This window comes from Haliotis cracherodii, unplaced genomic scaffold (assembly GCF_022045235.1).
Source record: "Haliotis cracherodii isolate W230 unplaced genomic scaffold, xgHalCrac1.p SCAF_12, whole genome shotgun sequence".
NCBI classification, from domain to species: domain Eukaryota; kingdom Metazoa; phylum Mollusca; class Gastropoda; order Lepetellida; family Haliotidae; genus Haliotis; species Haliotis cracherodii.
This window is the reverse complement of record NW_027266267.1, coordinates 42,674,730-42,691,952: the sequence shown is the minus strand read 5'-3', so window position 1 is coordinate 42,691,952 and position 17,223 is coordinate 42,674,730. Positions and strand designations below refer to the sequence as shown.

The window sequence follows — 17,223 nt, the reverse complement described above, 5'->3', positions numbered from 1 at the left end:
GTCTTCCTCCTCCACCTCCACATAAGACAGTCCTCCCCCAATAGTATGTTCTGTATTCCAGGACGTGGATCTGTTGTTGAACAACACATGGCCCGAGTTCTCACCATGCTTCCATCACACAGTGCTGGTGTGGGTGCCGCGTGGCTGGTTGAGGCTGACTCTCCAGGTCTTTTTCCTCCACCTCCACATAAGACAGTCCTCCCCCGATAATATGATGTTCTGTATTCCAGGACGTGGATCTGTTGTTGAACAACACGTGGCCCGAGTTCTCACCATGCTTCCATCACACAGTGCTGGTGTGGGTGCCGTGTGGCTGGCTGTGGCTGACTCTCCCGATCTTTCTCCTCCATCTCCACCGACGACCGGCGTCAGCCCAGCAGATGTCTACTCTCACCCTCACCAAGATAGTAGGTACCAATAGAAACAGTGTAATATGTCATAGTTGTGTTAACTGTAAAGGTATGTTCAGGGTCTCTCACTCAAGGTTCTATATATATATATATATATGGGTACTACTAAAGCTGTGCACCCCAGACAGATAGATGAGACCTGCAGACAACCAAAAGGCAGGACACAAAGCTATTATTAACAGATTAATATAAAAAAATGCAACAAGTCAGACTTGTCACTATCAGCCCAGGGACCCGTGAAAAGCCGGGGTAGAATAGGTATTCAGCAACCCATGCTTCCCGTAAAAAGCGATTATGCTTGGGCGACTAACAGGATCGGGTGGTCAGACTCGCTGACTTGGCTGATGCATGTCATCGATCCCAATTGCATGGATCGATGCTCATGATATCAATGAGTTGATTGTCTGGTCCAGACTCGATTATTTACAGACTGCCGTCATATAGCTGGAATATTGCTGAGTGCGGCGTTAAACAACAAACAAACCAACCAATTGCCTCCTCCACACTGTAATAGGCGCCATATAACGGCTCTAAAATGACAGTAGAACTATATAAATTAGTGGCTAAAGGTCTTATATTTTACTGCGGTGTTTTGTGTTGTGTTCTCTTCTCCCTGTGCAGTATTATTATGTATATATGTCCTGTGAGGCTCCTGTCCGGGTTATCATTTCTAATAATAGATAACACACAAAGAGTGAAATTTGATTTAAAGTTTCTTTTTACAACAACAACAACAAAAAACAACAACAGCAACAAGTGGCAAACCTTCATCAACTTAATTGATAGACCTACTCTCCCCCTTCCCTCCCAACCCACAGACAACTTTTATACACCAACTCTTGAACTTTATATATTAAAAACCACCACTCTAACTCCTGTATTAATATATAATAAAATAGACCTATTTTATTACAGTGCTAATTCTCCTCCACCCACATCTAACAATAACCTAAGAACATTATCACATTCAAGAGCAGTAATAACTTTTGAAAAGTGAGCAGAGTCGACTACATTCTTTAACAGATGCTGGTGAAAGACGACTGACGATTCCGTATCCACGGTCGGCTAATACAGATGACACGTGGACCACGTGACCAGGAAAACGGACCTAACCATTGAACACGCTCCTTACATCTCGGCTCTCTCGATCATGCCTCACGCCTAGCCGAGCATGTGAGGAGCATGACATCGTCACTGCTCCCTCGCCACTATACCCGCGTGGGTATAAGCTACCAGGGGCGGTCGGGTAGCCTAGTGGTTAAAGCGTTTGCTCGTCATGCAGGAGACCCGGGTTCGATTCCCGACATGGGTACAATGTGTGAAGCCCATTTGTGGTGTCCCCCGCCGTGATATTGCTGGAATATTGCTAAAAGCGGCGTAAAACCATATTCACTCACTCATTATAAGCTACCACAACAATGACTACAAAGACAGGTACAACGTCAGTCCCTACAATCCCTTAAACTAACCCACTCGCTATGTTTCTAAATATTTCAATTTACCAAAAGACGACCACAACACGCATCCCAGACAGCGAATAGGTCTTCTCCCAGGAAGCGTTGCTGGCAGAACCTATCAGAAATATCTGGAGAATATGAAGACTCCCCAACACTGCAGCCTTCTGTATTACCATGCTTGTCAGATTGTCCCAATGTAAGTCAACAGATTGGGAGATACCAAACCTAAGGCACCGTGAACAACTTGAGTTGGACAACGTGTTACTTGGGATGCAAGCGTGACATTTCGTAAGCGAGCTCTACATATTTGTCATGTCTTTCCTGAATCTTGATAATCACATTAGTGTCAAAAGGGAGAGAATTCGATTATCTAAATTATATGATTGATGTACCAAAAAGGACAAGATCAAAAGTGCACAATAAAACTGTTATTAGTGTTATTTATTATTATTGTTGTTGTTGTTGTTTTTGTTGTTATGTAACGACATGTACATTCAGAAAAGGTTGGATGGAAATGTCATAAATGTAACACACTTGCAGCTATAGTAAGTGTTCTGGTAGATGATTAAACAATATTGAATGTGAAGATCACTCCTTTCACCCAGAGCCATTGAGACCAGGCCAAAACATTCCCATTTTATATGAATTTGTCCAAACATGCTTGAAAAATCAGGGCGCTAAACTCAGAAATATTTGCAGTTAATTCCGTTAGCAATTTTTAAGCCACATTGTTACACTACACGTTTGGTTGTGTTTTCAGATTGTGAGTGCTCTCCTGGCTCTTCTGGCAGGTGTTGATATGGCCATTGCGGCTTCCATCTTTAGGTCAACCTCCTCCCCAGCCTCCTATCATGCTCACATCCTGAAGATGCTCTCTTTTGTGAGTACGTGTTGGTCAGTCAGTGCCTAGGTGATGAAGTACTTAAAGTACTAACTTAATATTTTCAAGACACTTTTATAAGTTGCTGTTAAAAACAAATAGTGTTGTGGCTTATTTCCTAACCTTTTTTTCTGTTGCATTCCATGTGCCCTGTGTGCTGTGTTGCAGGTGCTCTGCGTGTTGTGTTGCAGGTGCTATGTATGCTGTGTTGCAGGTCCTGTGTATGTTCTGTTGCTGGTGCTAATCATGTTGTGTTGCTGGTGCTAATCATGTTGTGTTACAGGTGCTTATCATGTTGTGTTGCAGGTGCTATGTATGTACCTTACACTACAGTCACAGAGGAAGGGGCTGTCAAGTTCCTGTATCTTGTTCATCTTCTGGTTTCTGATTGTCACCTGTAACATCATCCCCTTCTACACATACATCATTCAGTGGGTGAGTCTAACCATAACTGTGTCCTAAATGGTTTGATTTGGGTGTCCTCAGTGTGTTCAGGGTGTCCTCTGTGAGTTCTAGGTTTCCTAAGTGTGGTCTAGGTCTCCTCATCGTGCTCTTGGTCTTGCCTATTGTCCTCAGGGTGCTGTAGCTGTATGCTCTAGGTTTGCTCCGTGCGCTCTAAATGTTATCGTTGTGATCTGGGTGTGCTCGGTGTGGTCTAGGTGTCCTGAGTGTGACCGGAGTGTCCTCAGTGTGGACTGGGTGTCCTGATGTGAACCCTGCTAGGGCATCGTGCAGGAGGCCTCAATGACACTCAGCGTAGTGGCCTAGCTTTGTTGCTCCTACTCCGTGTTTTAAACAATTGTAAATAAAATTATAGCATTCAATATGTTTTACAAATTTGTTTTCAATATAACTTTGTATTCAAGATTCAATTGTATATACATATATCAAATTGGATGTAAAAATGCCGGTGCGACCTTAAATATTAACCCACTCACACGATCTGGATGCACTACGTATGCTCAATATTTTCACAGTGGCATCTGGATGTTCTCAGTACGATCTGAGTATCCTCAGTTTGATATGGGTGTCCCCACTATGCTATGGGTTTCCTCAGTATGAGTATTATAATATGACATATTTATTTATTCATTTAAAGTACACTGGTGATATTCTGTAAATGTGTTTAACAGGCGAAGCCCCCTGTTGCGAGACTCATACTATTCTTCACCGGTTACGCAATCCTCTTCTCCCAATTTGTCCTCCATCTATTTGCTGAGAGGTTCCCCAGTCACATGAAGAGTGGAGCAAGGGTAAGATCTGTCATATGTGCTCCAAATATATTATCCAGCTTCCGTAGAGGTTTCCCATTCACAAGAAGAGTAGTGCAAGGGTAAGATCTGTCATATGTGCTCCAAATATATTATCCAGCTTCCGTAGACGTTCCCCGTTTACAAATAGAGTGGATCAAAGGTAAGATCTGTCACATGTGCCCCAACTTGATGATCTAGCTCCAGTAGAGATTCACAGGTCACAAGTAGAGTGGATCAAAGGTAAGATCTGTCACAGGTGCCCCAACTTGATGATCTAGCTTCAGTAGAGATTCCCAGTTCACAAGAAGAGTGGAGCAAAGGTAAGATCTATCACAGGTGCCCCAACTTGATGATCTAGCTCCAGTAGAGATTCACAGGTCACAAGAAGAGTGGATCAAAGGTAAGATCTGTCACAGGTGCCCCAAGTTGATGATCTAGCTTCCGTAGAGATTCCCAGTTCACAAGAAGAGTGGATCAAAGGTAAGATCTGTCACAGGTGCCCCAACTTGATGATCTAGCTTCAGTAGAGATTCCCAGTTCACAAGAAGAGTGGAGCAAAGGTAAGATCTGTCACAGGTGTAACAAATTGCTTGCAATAAACAAACAAACATTTTACTGCACAGCTGCCTGTCAACATTTGATGTGCCCGGGTGGCGTCATTGGTGTCAAGGAAGCTGGTAGGTACCAGTGATGTGGGTACATCTGTTGTTGGACAGCTGCCAGTGGACTATTTGCATGGTATAGTAGACAATCAAGTGTTCTATGATATGCCAAAATGTTTGTAGATACCCATCTCTGTAAATTCACAACTACTTGTCGTGGCAGTGTTATCTCTTCTTCAATATACACACCTGAGAAAAAGGTTACTATCTTGCTAAGATTTGAATGTTTGCTAGAAGTTCCGACGCGCATCATTAGTCTTTGTTTATGTTCATCAGGTATGGTAGGAGATTGTCTGACTAAAGGTGGCGAATAATTAGCATGCTTGATGTAGGAATGTCCAGAAACATGGGCATGTGTAATGAGATCAAGAACTGCCCAAGGTCTGAGCGGTTTCGTGTAACGTCAGCACGCTTGGTTAGGCGACAACCTTCAGCCATAAGTATATGTCTGAGTAAGTAAGTGAGTGGGTTTAACGTCACTTTTAACATTATTCCAGTTATATCACGGCGTGTCAGCTTAATGTGGGAGGAAAGCCCGAAGTGATGCAGGTCTTATACGTTTACCATTTCGGTGAAACCCACGAGCACGGGTATGGTGTTGACAAACCTAGAAACATAATTGGGTCGAACCGGGATTCGAACCCACAATCATAGGTTTCTGGCATGCCCAAGGGACGCAACAGCGAATCATGGCGCCTTAAACGGCTGGGCCACCCGTGCCACCCAGCACCTGTCTGAAGGAGAACTGGATGCCCATGGTCATCACAGACATAAAGAAATCGACTTAAGTCAGCAGGGTTGAGGTCAAGAACGTCTTACGCTGTTAGATTGTTAGTTTGTTTGTCCGTTGTTTAACGCCACACTCAGCAATATTCCACCTATATGACGGCGGTCTGTAAATAATCGAGTCTGGACTAGACAATCCAGTGATTGACACCATGAGCATCGATCCACGCAATTGGGATCGATGACATGCATCGACCAAGCCAGCGAGTCTGACTACCAGATCCTGTTAGTCGCATCTTATGACAAGCAAAGTCGCCTTTTACGGCAAGAATGGGTTGCTGAAGACCTATTCTATCCCGGATATTCACGGGTTGTTTACATAGGAGACATGGCGAGAAAGGTTGAGCAGGGCACGCGTTGACTACACGTTTTCAACAGTCTCGTCACAGAAATTATCACTTTGCCATCAGTGTATAATATCACCGTCCTCATTTAGCGACAAATTCTTTCGGGAAATCACACTTTCTGGTTTCTATGCCACGCAAACTTGACGCCGCTTGTATGTTCCAGGAACCGTGTCCCGAGACATCCGCAGCCTTTCTCAGTAAGATCACCTTCCACTGGATAACAGGGTAGAGTAGCTCACAGTCTCACTCTTTACACTGGAAAACAGGGTAGAGTAGCTCACAGTCTCACTCTTTACACTGGATAACAGGGTAGAGTAGCTCACAGTTTCACTCTTTACACTGGATAACAGGATAGAATAGCTCACAGTCTCACACTCGATAATAGTGAGTGAGTGATTACGGCTTTACGTCGCTTTTAGCAATATTCCAGCAATATCACGGCGGGGGACACCAGAAATGGGCTTCACACAATGTACCCATGTCTTCGGCGTGACGAGCGAACGCTTTAATCACAAGGCTACCCGACCGCCCCACACGCGATAATAGAGTAGAATGGCTTAGAGTCACAATTGACATTGGGTAACAGGGTAGAGTAGCTCACAGTCTTACTCTTTACAATGGGTAACAGGGTAGAGTAGCTCAGAGTCTAACTCTTTACACTGGGTAATAGGGTAGAGTAGCTCACAGTCTAACTTTTTTACACTGGGTAATAGGGTAGAGTAGCTCACAGTCTTACTCTTTACACTGGGTAATAGGGTAGAGTAGCTCACAGTCTCACTCTTTACACTAGGTAACAGGGTAGAGTAGCTCACAGTCTTACTCTTTACACTGGGTAATAGGGTAGAGCAGCTCACAGTCTAACGCTTTACACTGGGTAACAGGGTAGAGTAGCTCACAGTCTTACTCTTTACACTGGGTAATAGGGTAGAGTAGTTCACAGTCTCACGCCTTACACTTGGTAACAGGGTAGAGTAGCTGACAGTCTTACTCTTTACACTGGATGACAAATGTACCTCATTGACGTCATCTCGGTGTTGTTTCATCACTTTCCTTAAATATCTGCAACTGGATGGCAAATTGCCGTATAGACACTAGTTTCACTACGTGGCTTCTTGCTAAAATCCGGGAGACCCTATAAAGAGGGAGTGGACATTCATTGGTTCTTTACCTACAATATGTATCATCACACCTCCATGACAGAATGATGAGGCCTGATTGGCTCACGTGATCTTGATAAATACATTTCTAAGCGGGAGATACCTTAACGAAGAAGGCAGGCTGCACGTGGATTTCTAAAAAAACAATGCGATCCAATATAGCACACAGTTACTTCCCTTTACATGAGCACTGGTTTACTGCACATCTCGCGTTAAGGTTATGGAGGCAATATGAGTTTGTATGCTTATTTCTGTAGGAAGGCCCTTTCCCAAAACGATAGTACACAACTGTTTATTTGGTTACATACTAGTTTGAACAAGCAAAAAAAAAGACACCGCCCGCCCGAACTATATTTTCAGAAGGCATTGCCTGAGAATCAGTTGTTCTATTTGTTAAGCCTTATATTGGATCTGTTAATTGGCGCGTGCCTCAGCGGCCTGTGGTCATGCTCCATGGCTGATTCAGTGCGTGACTGTGAAAAATGGGAATATCTCCGTTCAATGGTTTTCAGGTTAACTCGTAAATATTCGAAAACGGCAACAGGGTAGCGCCTGAAACCAGGGAAAACAGCCAACATTTAATCCGATAGTGTGACGTCCCTGCTCATGATTTCAATACGGGTTGTATCCACATTCTCTGAAACAGAAAAAAAACCAATACTGGTATTTATATAAAAGAGACTTTTAAAAATATATGTATGTGTAATTGATTTCGGTTTCGGACCAAAGCAACACAAAATATTTAAACTTTAATCGATCCTTATTCAGTTTAACTTCAGAAATATTCCAAATTAAGAATTTAGGAAAGTGATTTATTTTTTTTGGCAAGTTCAAAACTCTATATGTATGGACATCGTCGGCGAAGCCAACGCACCATGTAACAGACAATGCAATTTCTTGGAAACCAAACGAAAACGGAATATTTGAGAAAAAAATCAACTCTAAACGACCATGATATGACTTTCAATTTAAGAAATATTCCGAATGAGGAATTCAGGGAAGTGTGACAAAGACCTTTTTTCAGGAACAAAATAAACGGTCAACTATTAAGTCTCACAGCTTCGAGATGGCCGAAGTTGATGACAAATCGTTGTAAATAGAAAGAAAGCAATTTCACGACAGTTACTAAATTCATATGTCACAAAAAGAAAGAAGGTATTATTCACCTTTTCTGTCTCGAAGTAGACTCTTTGTAGCGTCTTCCCTGAGTTAGGATTCACAATCTGGTGAGAGCATAAATTTGGCAACACATGTGGTACTCATCAGATGCATGCGCAGAAATTGTGCTTGAAATCAAGCGGAAATCGCCGAGTGTCCTCTCTCCCTATAAAGACCCCCTCCTCCCGTGTTCTGGTTCAATTTCCACAGTGACTATAGCTCCTCATGTTCTGTTCAATTTCCACAGTGACTTCTCCTTATGTTCTGCTTCAATTTCAACAGTGACTTCTCCTTATGTTCTGTTCAATTCAACAATGGCTATAGCTTCTCATGTTCTGGTTCAATGTCCACGGTGACTTCTCCTTATGTTCTGTTCAATTCAACAGTGACTAAAGCTTCTCATGTTCTGGTTCAATGACCACAGTGACATTTCCTTATGCTCTGATCAATTCAACAGTGACTAAAGCTTCTCATGTTCTGGTTCAATTTCCACAGTGTCTTCCCCTAATGCTCTGTTCAATTCAACAGTGACTAAAGCTTCTCATGTTCTGGTTCAATTTCAACAGTGACTTCTCCTTATGTTCTGTTCAATTCAACAGTGACTATAGCCTCTCATGTTCTGGTTCAATTTCCAAAGTGACTTCTCCTTATGTTCTGTTCAATTCAACAGTGACTATAGCCTCTCATGTTCTGGTTCAATTTCCACAGTGACTTCTCCTTATATTCTGTTCAATTCAACAGTGACTATAGCTTCTCATGTTCTGGTTCAATTTCCACAGTGTCTTCCCCTAATGCTCTGTTCAATTCAACAGTGACTAAAGCTTCTCATGTTCTGGTTCAATTTCAACAGTGACTTCTCCTTATGTTCTGTTCAATTCAACAGTGACTATAGCCTCTCATGTTCTGGTTCAATTTCCAAAGTGACTTCTCCTTATGTTCTGTTCAATTCAACAGTGACTATAGCTTCTCATGTTCTGGTTCAATTTCCACAGTGACTTCTCCTTATATTCTGTTTAATTCAACAGTGACTATAGCTTCCCATGTTCTGGTTCAATTTCCAAAGTGTCTTCCCCTAATGCTCTGTTCAATTCAACAGTGACTAAAGCTTCTCATGTTCTGGTTCAATTTCAACAGTGACTTCTCCTTATGTTCTGTTCAATTCAACAGTGACTATAGCCTCTCATGTTCTGGTTCAATTTCCAAAGTGACTTCTCCTTATGTTCTGTTCAATTCAACAGTGACTATGGCTTCTTATGTTCTTGTTCAATGTCCCTTCTCATGTTCTGGTTCAATGTCCACAGTGACTCCTCCTTATGCTCTGTTCAATTCAACAGTGATTCCATCTTCTCATGTTCTTGTTCAATTTCCACAGTGACTTCTCCTTATGTTCTGTTCAATTCAACAGTGACTATAGCTTCTCATGTTCTGGTTCAATTTCCAAAGTGACTTCTTCTTATCTTCTGTTTGATTCAACAGTGACTAAAGCTTCTCGTGTTCTGGTTCAATGTCCCATCTTATGTTCTGGTTCAATGTCTACAGTGACTTCTCAACGTGTTCTGTTCAATTCAACAGTGACTACGTTGAACACTGTGACTCCTCCCTAAGTACTGGTTCCCTTCAACAGTGACTATAGATTCCTATGTTCAGTTCCCCATGTGACCCCTCCCTATATTCTGGTTCAGTTCCCTATGTGACCCCTTCCTATAATCTGGTTCAGTTCCCTATGTCACCCCTTCCTATAATCTGGTTCAGTTCTCACAGTATCTCCTCCCTATGATCTGGTTCAGGTAAACACGGTGACTCCTCCAAGTGTTCAGGTTCAGTTCCTCACTGACTACACCCTATATTCATGTCCTGTTCCACACCGACTACTCCCGAACTTAAGGTTCAGTGGAAGGTTTTTATTATTCCCAGGTTGGTATGGAGAGGCTGGAGACAGCCAATTACAGCCAGCGATCTATGGGACCTACCTTCAAGTCTGAAGAGCGAGGTCACAGTCCCCCCATTTAACACGGAGTGGCAGCAGGAGATGAACACACTCACGTCGAAGTCAGTACTTATAACACAGTCAGTACTATTGTGTAGAGTAGGTATAATGAATGCTAGGTATATAGAGGTACATGTAGGTGTAATGGTATACTGGTTATATAGAGGTAGGTGTTCATGTATGCTGGTTATATAGAGTGGGTGTAATGGTATACTAGTTGTTTAGAGGTAGGCGTTAATGTATGCTTGTTATATAGAGGTAGGTTTAAAGGTATATTGGTTGTTAGAGATAGCTTAAAGGTGTGCTGTTATATAATAATTATCACATGTGGTGGCAATTTTGTTGTGTGAAATGTTAAACATTTAGTGAAACCTCTGACACCATTTCGCCGAATTCACATGTAGGTGTTAACAACAAAAACATGAGCTTACACATGGTTAAACTGCAAGAGACCAATTTATAAATTAATACTGAGATACATTTTGTAAACAAAAACAAATCTGAAATGTCAAACACCTACACCATGTCAAGCTTTTCTCCCACATTAAGCTCACACATAGAGATTTATTATGACAAATATTGCATGAAATGGATGTCAGCAATGTATGATACAGTCATAAGACTAGCCACAACGTTAAGCACCATTTCACCTCGCCTTTAATCTATAGCAAATCATGTCAAAACTCTTGACTGCACATTATGCAGTATGTTTACAGTAAGGGAATCCATGTTTTGTTATTATGTGTTTCTCATCCCCAACCTCAACCATCACGAGTGCAGGCAGGCGAAAAAATAAACAAGCATGTTTTTCATATATTATGTAACTTCATTTATGACATATAAAAGTTTAAAGCACTAAGTACCATTCTTTGAATTCATTTATGACCTAGATCGAGTCATAAAAAATAGCTGAAAACATCAAGCTGGCCTGGTTTTATTATAAATGTGCGATGGTAGTGGTATTTTTTTCATCAGGTCAAAACATGATTTCTAACGTACACATATAACACACTGTTTCTTGTTTGTGTAACGTTTAATGTGCCAAATTACTTTTTTCTATCATATAGTGGTTTATATTTCTACTGCAAGGGTAGACGGCATGGTCCGACACACTTACCCATAATGCAATTTCAAATCAAATCAAAGACCGGTTATTGCTACTCTGAAGCAACACACTCTACATTATTTTAGAAACAAAACTGACCGCAACGAAGCTATCACATCAAAGAAGCCGACTGAAGCTGCAGACACAGCAGAGAAGGAAGGTTTCCTGGAAATGGGAGTGAGAACTGCTATCACTGACACTGATATCGACATACACACTGGTGTGAAGATCCGGAACAAGAAGACTGAAGCTTCAGACACAGCAGAGAAGGAGGGTCTGTTGGAACTAGACGTGAGGAGGGCGACCAGTGACGCTGAGCTCGACACACACCCTGGCGTGAAGATCAGGAACAAGAAGACGTCATCCTGGACAGGTCAAGCCAAAAAGTGGACGTTGGTCAAAGTTTTATTCAAGATGTACGGCAGTGAACTGCTGGTGGCTCATCTGCTGAGATTCTGTGCTGATCTGGTCCAGTTCCTTTTCCCGCTGTTGCTCAAGTAAGTGTGTCAGAGATATTACTCTCTCAGCCCGGTGTTGTTCAAGTAAGTGTGTCCGCGATACGATTCTTCCAGCCCAGTGTTGCTCAAGTAAGTGTGTCAGAGATATGACTCTTCCAGCCCGGTTTTGTTCAAGTAAGTGTGTCATAGATAAGACCCTCCCAGCCCAGTGTTGTTCAAGTAAGTGTGTCAGAGATATGACTCTCTCAGCCCGGTGTTGTTCAAGTAAGTGTGTCAGGGATATGACCCTCCCTGCCCAATGTTTTTCAAGTAAGTGTGTCAGAGATATGACTCTTCCAGCCCAGTGTTGTTCAAGTAAGTGTGTCAGGGAAATGACCCTCCCAGCCCAATGTTGTTCAAGTAAGTGTGTCAGAGATATGACTCTCTCAGCCCGGTGTTGTTCAAGTAAGTGTGTCAGAGATATGACTCTCTCAGCCCGGTGTTGTTCAAGTAAGTATAATGCCCGTAGAATCTATTCTAGTAATAAATTAATGAGGACACAGAAGGAGCAACACCAAGAAGAAATCGTCTGTAGGGAAATTATTTTGGAAAAGAATATTTGAAGCAAGTTATTAGCATTAAGAAGATGACAAAGAGACATATATGTAACCATGTGTTCTCCCTCCCTTCAGGAAGCTGATCTGGTATGTGGAGCACCATGGGAGCAAGACGGACTGGAAGGGGTATGTGATCGTGGCATCCTTCTTCCTTGTATCCATGTTCCAGTCCATTGTCCTGTCCCAGTGTGTCTTCCTCTCCTTCAACATCGGCCTGAAGATCAAGACTGCCCTTGTCACTGCTGTGTATAAGAAGGTTTGTTTGTTGGTTGGTTGGTTATATGAAGGCGATCTGTACAAAATCTGAACATGGCAATTCAATTATTGATATCATGAGCATCGACCCAAGCAATTGGGATACAATGACATACATCAACCAAGTCAGTGAGCCTGACCACCTGATCGCGTTAATCGCCGCTTTCGACAAGGATAGTCGCTCCTCCGGCAAGCTTGGAGTGTTGAAGGCCTTGTCTAACCTGGATATTCAGGGGTCGTATAGGAAGGTAAAATGTATCCCAATATAAGCTGAAACAGAACTTTTTTTAAAAGTTACATTTTGATCAGCTTGGCAGTCAAGCGGTTAGCGTGTTATTGAACCTGACTCTTAAGCTGTCTGGGTTTATTACTCAATAACTGAAATGCTAAATGTTGGCCAAGCAGTGAATGGGTGTACCTGGTAGGAATAGATAGATTCATTTTCATTTTTATTGTTAAGAAAATGAAAACGCGTTTAATATGTTTTAAATGACATTATATAGCAAGTTTGGATGTTAAAACAGCCTAGCCCTGACTTTATGAAGATTAATTCTCCATTGAACATACACAAAGTAATTCTTATGATTTCGGTTTGGTTCCTCTGGTCTCCCAGGCCCTGACTATGAACAATGAATCCAGGCGACAGTACACGACTGGCGCCATCGTCAACATGATGTCCGTGGACTGTGCACGTGTTCGAGAAGTCACCAGCAGTCTGTGGGTGCTGTGGTCGGCACCACTCATGCTCAGCGTTGGCCTCTACTTCCTGTACCAGACAATCGGGGTGGCAATCTTTGCCGGCATCACCGTCATGGTAGTCCTGGCGCCAATCAATTTCAAGATATCGACTTACTTGAGGAAGTTCCACAATAAACGCCTAACTGTCAAGGATCAGAGGCTGAAGTTCATGAATGAAGTTCTAACCGGGATAAAGGTAGGCTGTTATGAATATATCGTACCTGGTATGGTATAACGGTATATTGGCGGTATAGAGGTAGGTGTAATGGTACACTGCCTGTATAGAGAAAAGTGTAATGGTATGCTTGTATGGGGTGAGTGAGTTAAAATTTAACGTCGCATCGGCATGAGGTTGGTGTAATGGTATGCTTGTGTAGCGGTCGGTGTAATGGTATGCTTGTGTAGAGGTAGGTCTAATGGTATGCTTGTGTAGAGGTAGGTGTAATGGTATGCTTGTGTAGAGCAGATGTAATGGTATGCTTGTGTAGAGGTAGGTCTAATGGTAGGCTTGTGTAGACGTAGGTGTAATGGTATGTTTGTGTAGAGTAGATGTAATGTTATACTGGCTGTATAGAGGTAGGTGTAATGGTATGCTTGTATAGAGGTAGGTGTAATGGTATGGTTGTGTAGAGGTAGGTCTAATGGTATGGTTGTGTAGAGGTAGGTCTAATGGTATGCTTGTGTAGAGGTAGGTGTAATGGTATGCTTGTATAGAGGTAGGTGTAATTGTATGCTTGTATAGAGGTAGGTGTAATGGTATGCATGGGTAGAGGTAGGTGTAATGGTATGTTTGTGTAGAGTAGATGTAATGTTATACTGGCTGTATAGAGGTAGGTGTAATGGTATGCTTGTATAGAGGTAGGTGTAATGGTATGGTTGTGTAGAGGTAGGTCTAATGGTATGGTTGTGTAGAGGTAGGTCTAATGGTATGCTTGTGTAGAGGTAGGTGTAATGGTATGCTTGTATAGAGGTAGGTGTAATTGTATGCTTGTATAGAGGTAGGTGTAATGGTATGCATGGGTAGAGGTAGGTGTAATGGTATGGTTGTGTAGAGGTAGGTCTAATGGTATGCTTGTGTAGAGGTTGGTGTAATGGTATGCTTGTATAGAGGTAGGTGTAATGGTATGGTTGTGTAGAGGTAGGTCTAATGGTATGCTTGTGTAGAGTAGATGTAATGTTATACTGGCTGTATAGAGGTAGGTGTAATGGTATGCTTGTTTAGAGGTAGGTGTAATGGTATGCTTGTGTAGAGGTTGGTGTAATGGTATGCTTGTATAGAGGTAGGTGTAATGGTATGGTTGTGTAGAGGTAGGTCTAATGGTATGATTGTGTAGAGGTAGGTCTAATGGTATGCTTGTGTAGAGGTAGGTGTAATGGTATGCTTGTATAGAGGTAGGTGTAATGGTATGCTTGTGTAGAGGTAGGTGTAATGGTATGCTTGTGTAGAGTAGATGTAATGTTATACTGGCTGTATAGAGGTAGGTGTAATGCTATGCTTGTATAGAGGTAGGTGTAATGGTATGCTTGTGTAGAGGTAGGTGTAATGGTTTGCATGTGTAGAGGTAGGTGTAATGGTATGCATGTGTAGAGGTTGGTGTAATGGTATGCTTGTATAGAGGTAGGTGTAATGATTTGCATGTGTAGAGGTAGGTGTAATTGTATGCTTGTATAGAGGTAGGTGTAATGGTATGCATGTGTAGAAGTAGGTGTAATGGTATGCTTGTGTAGAGGTAGGTGTAATGGTATGCATGTGTAGAGGTAGGTGTAATGGTATGCATGGGTAGAGGTAGGTGTAATGGTATGCTTGTGTAGAGTAGATGTAGTGTTATACTGGCTGTATAGAGGTAGGTGTAATGGTATGCTTGTATAGAGGTAGGTGTAATGGTATGCATGGGTAGAGGTAGGTGTAATGGTATGCTTGTGTAGAGGTAGGTGTAATGGTATGCATGTGTAGAGGTAGGTGTAATGGTATGCTTGTGTAGAGTAGATGTAATGTTATACTGGCTGTATAGAGGTAGGTGTAATGGTATGCTTGTGTAGAGGTAGGTGTAATGGTATGCATGTGTAGAGGTAGGTGTAATAGTATGCATGGGTAGAGGTAGGTGTAATGGTATGCTTGTGTAGAGTAGATGTAATGTTATACTGGCTGTATAGAGGTAGGTGTAATGGTATGCTTGTATAGAGGTAGGTGTAATGGTATGCTTGTGTAGAGGTAGGTGTAATGGTTTGCATGTGTATAGGTAGGTGTAATGGTATGCTTGTGTAGAGGTAGGTGTAATGGTATGCATGTGTAGAGGTAGGTGTAATGGTATGCTTGTGTAGAGGTAGGTGTAATGGTATGCATGTGTAGAGGTTGGTGTAATGGTATGCTTGTATAGAGGTAGGTGTAATGATTTGCATGTGTAGAGGTAGGTGTAATTGTATGCTTGTATAGAGGTAGGTGTAATGGTATGCATGTGTAGAGGTAGGTGTAATGGTATGCTTGTGTAGAGGTAGGTGTAATGGTATGCTTGTATAGAGGTAGGTGTAATGGTATGCTTTGTGTAGAGGTAGGTGTAATGGTATGCTTGTATAGAGGTAGGTGTAATAGTATGCTTGTATAGAGGTAGGTGTAATGGTATGCATGTGTAGAGGTAGGTGTAATGGTATGCTTGTATAGAGGTAGGTGTAATGGTATGCATGTGTAGAGGTAGGTGTAATGGTATGCATGTGTAGAGTAGATGTAATGTTATACTGGCTGTATAGAGGTAGAACGGTATATTGGCGGTATAGAGGTAGGTGTAATGGTATGCTTGTGTAGAGTAGATGTAAAGTTATACTGGCTGTATAGAGGTAGAACGGTATATTGGCGGTATAGAGGTAGGTGTAATGGTATGCTTGTATAGAGGTAGGTGTAATGGTATGCATATGTAGAGGTAGGTGTAATGGTATGCTTGTATAGAGGTAGGTGTAATAGTATGCTTGTATAGAGGTAGGTGTAATGGTATGCATGTGTAGAGGTAGGTGTAATGGTATGCTTGTATAGAGGTAGGTGTAATGGTATGCATGTGTAGAGGTAGGTGTAATGGTATGCATGTGTAGAGTAGATGTAATGTTATACTGGCTGTATAGAGGTAGAACGGTATATTGGCGGTATAGAGGTAGGTGTAATGGTATGCTTGTGTAGAGTAGATGTAATGTTATACTGGCTGTATAGAGGTAGAAATAAAAGTAGGTATAAAGGTAGGCTGAGGGTACATAGTTTGAGTTTGTACTCGCTTTTTTTTACAATGCTTGGAACCTCTGGCTGTATAGAGGTACATGTAGGTGTAATGGTATGCTTATATAGAGGACGTTGTTATGGTATGCTTGTATAGAGGTAGAAATAAAAGTAGGTATAAAGGTAGGCTGAGGGTACATAGTTTGAATATTTATTTGTACAAGTATCACTTGTTCCCAACTTGATTCAAATAAAACTGCCCCCCAACACCCCCCACATCCCCACACACACGATTATTTACAGACAGCCGTCATATAGCTGGAATATTGCTGAGTGTGTGAGTGTGACAACATACATACAAACAAGCAAACATTCCATTTCAGAGTAAAACAATTCTTCTGGCTGTATCTACATAAAAAGATGAATGTCCCATATTCTTTGTAATGATGTCTCACTGACTGACTGCAGGTGTTAAAGCTATACGCCTGGGAGGCCTCGTTCCGTGAAAAGATCACCGCCATTCGCAACACGGAGATCCGCATCCTGCAGAAGCTGGCTATCTTGAACTCTGTCAACACCTTCTGCTTCACGGGGGCTCCAACTCTGGTCAGTCTGTCAGTCACCCTGTCAGTGAGTGAGTATGGTTTTACGCCGCATTTAGCAATATTCCAGCAATATCACGGCGGGGGACAAGAAATGGGCTTCACACATTGTACCCATATCGGGAATCGAACCCGTGTGGCGTGATGAGGGAACGCTTTAACCACTAGGCTAC

The 17,223-nt window shown here is 42.1% G+C and overlaps 1 protein-coding gene across 1 annotated transcript in view; it reads left to right on the top strand.

Moving 5' to 3' along the window:
• The first annotated feature begins 211 nt into the window (after nt 1-211).
• The window catches only part of LOC139457412 (multidrug resistance-associated protein 1-like), a 51,629-nt gene continuing 34,617 nt past the window's right edge, over nt 212-17,223 (top strand). The window contains exons 1-11 of the mRNA XM_071238812.1: nt 212-407; nt 2,053-2,063; nt 2,628-2,747; nt 3,054-3,182; nt 3,881-4,000; nt 5,959-6,020; nt 10,025-10,159; nt 11,289-11,699; nt 12,332-12,512; nt 13,125-13,445; nt 16,917-17,054. Coding sequence (XP_071094913.1) covers nt 212-407; nt 2,053-2,063; nt 2,628-2,747; nt 3,054-3,182; nt 3,881-4,000; nt 5,959-6,020; nt 10,025-10,159; nt 11,289-11,699; nt 12,332-12,512; nt 13,125-13,445; nt 16,917-17,054 — 1,824 coding nt within the window. The remainder of the gene's footprint in view (nt 408-2,052; nt 2,064-2,627; nt 2,748-3,053; nt 3,183-3,880; nt 4,001-5,958; nt 6,021-10,024; nt 10,160-11,288; nt 11,700-12,331; nt 12,513-13,124; nt 13,446-16,916; nt 17,055-17,223) is intronic.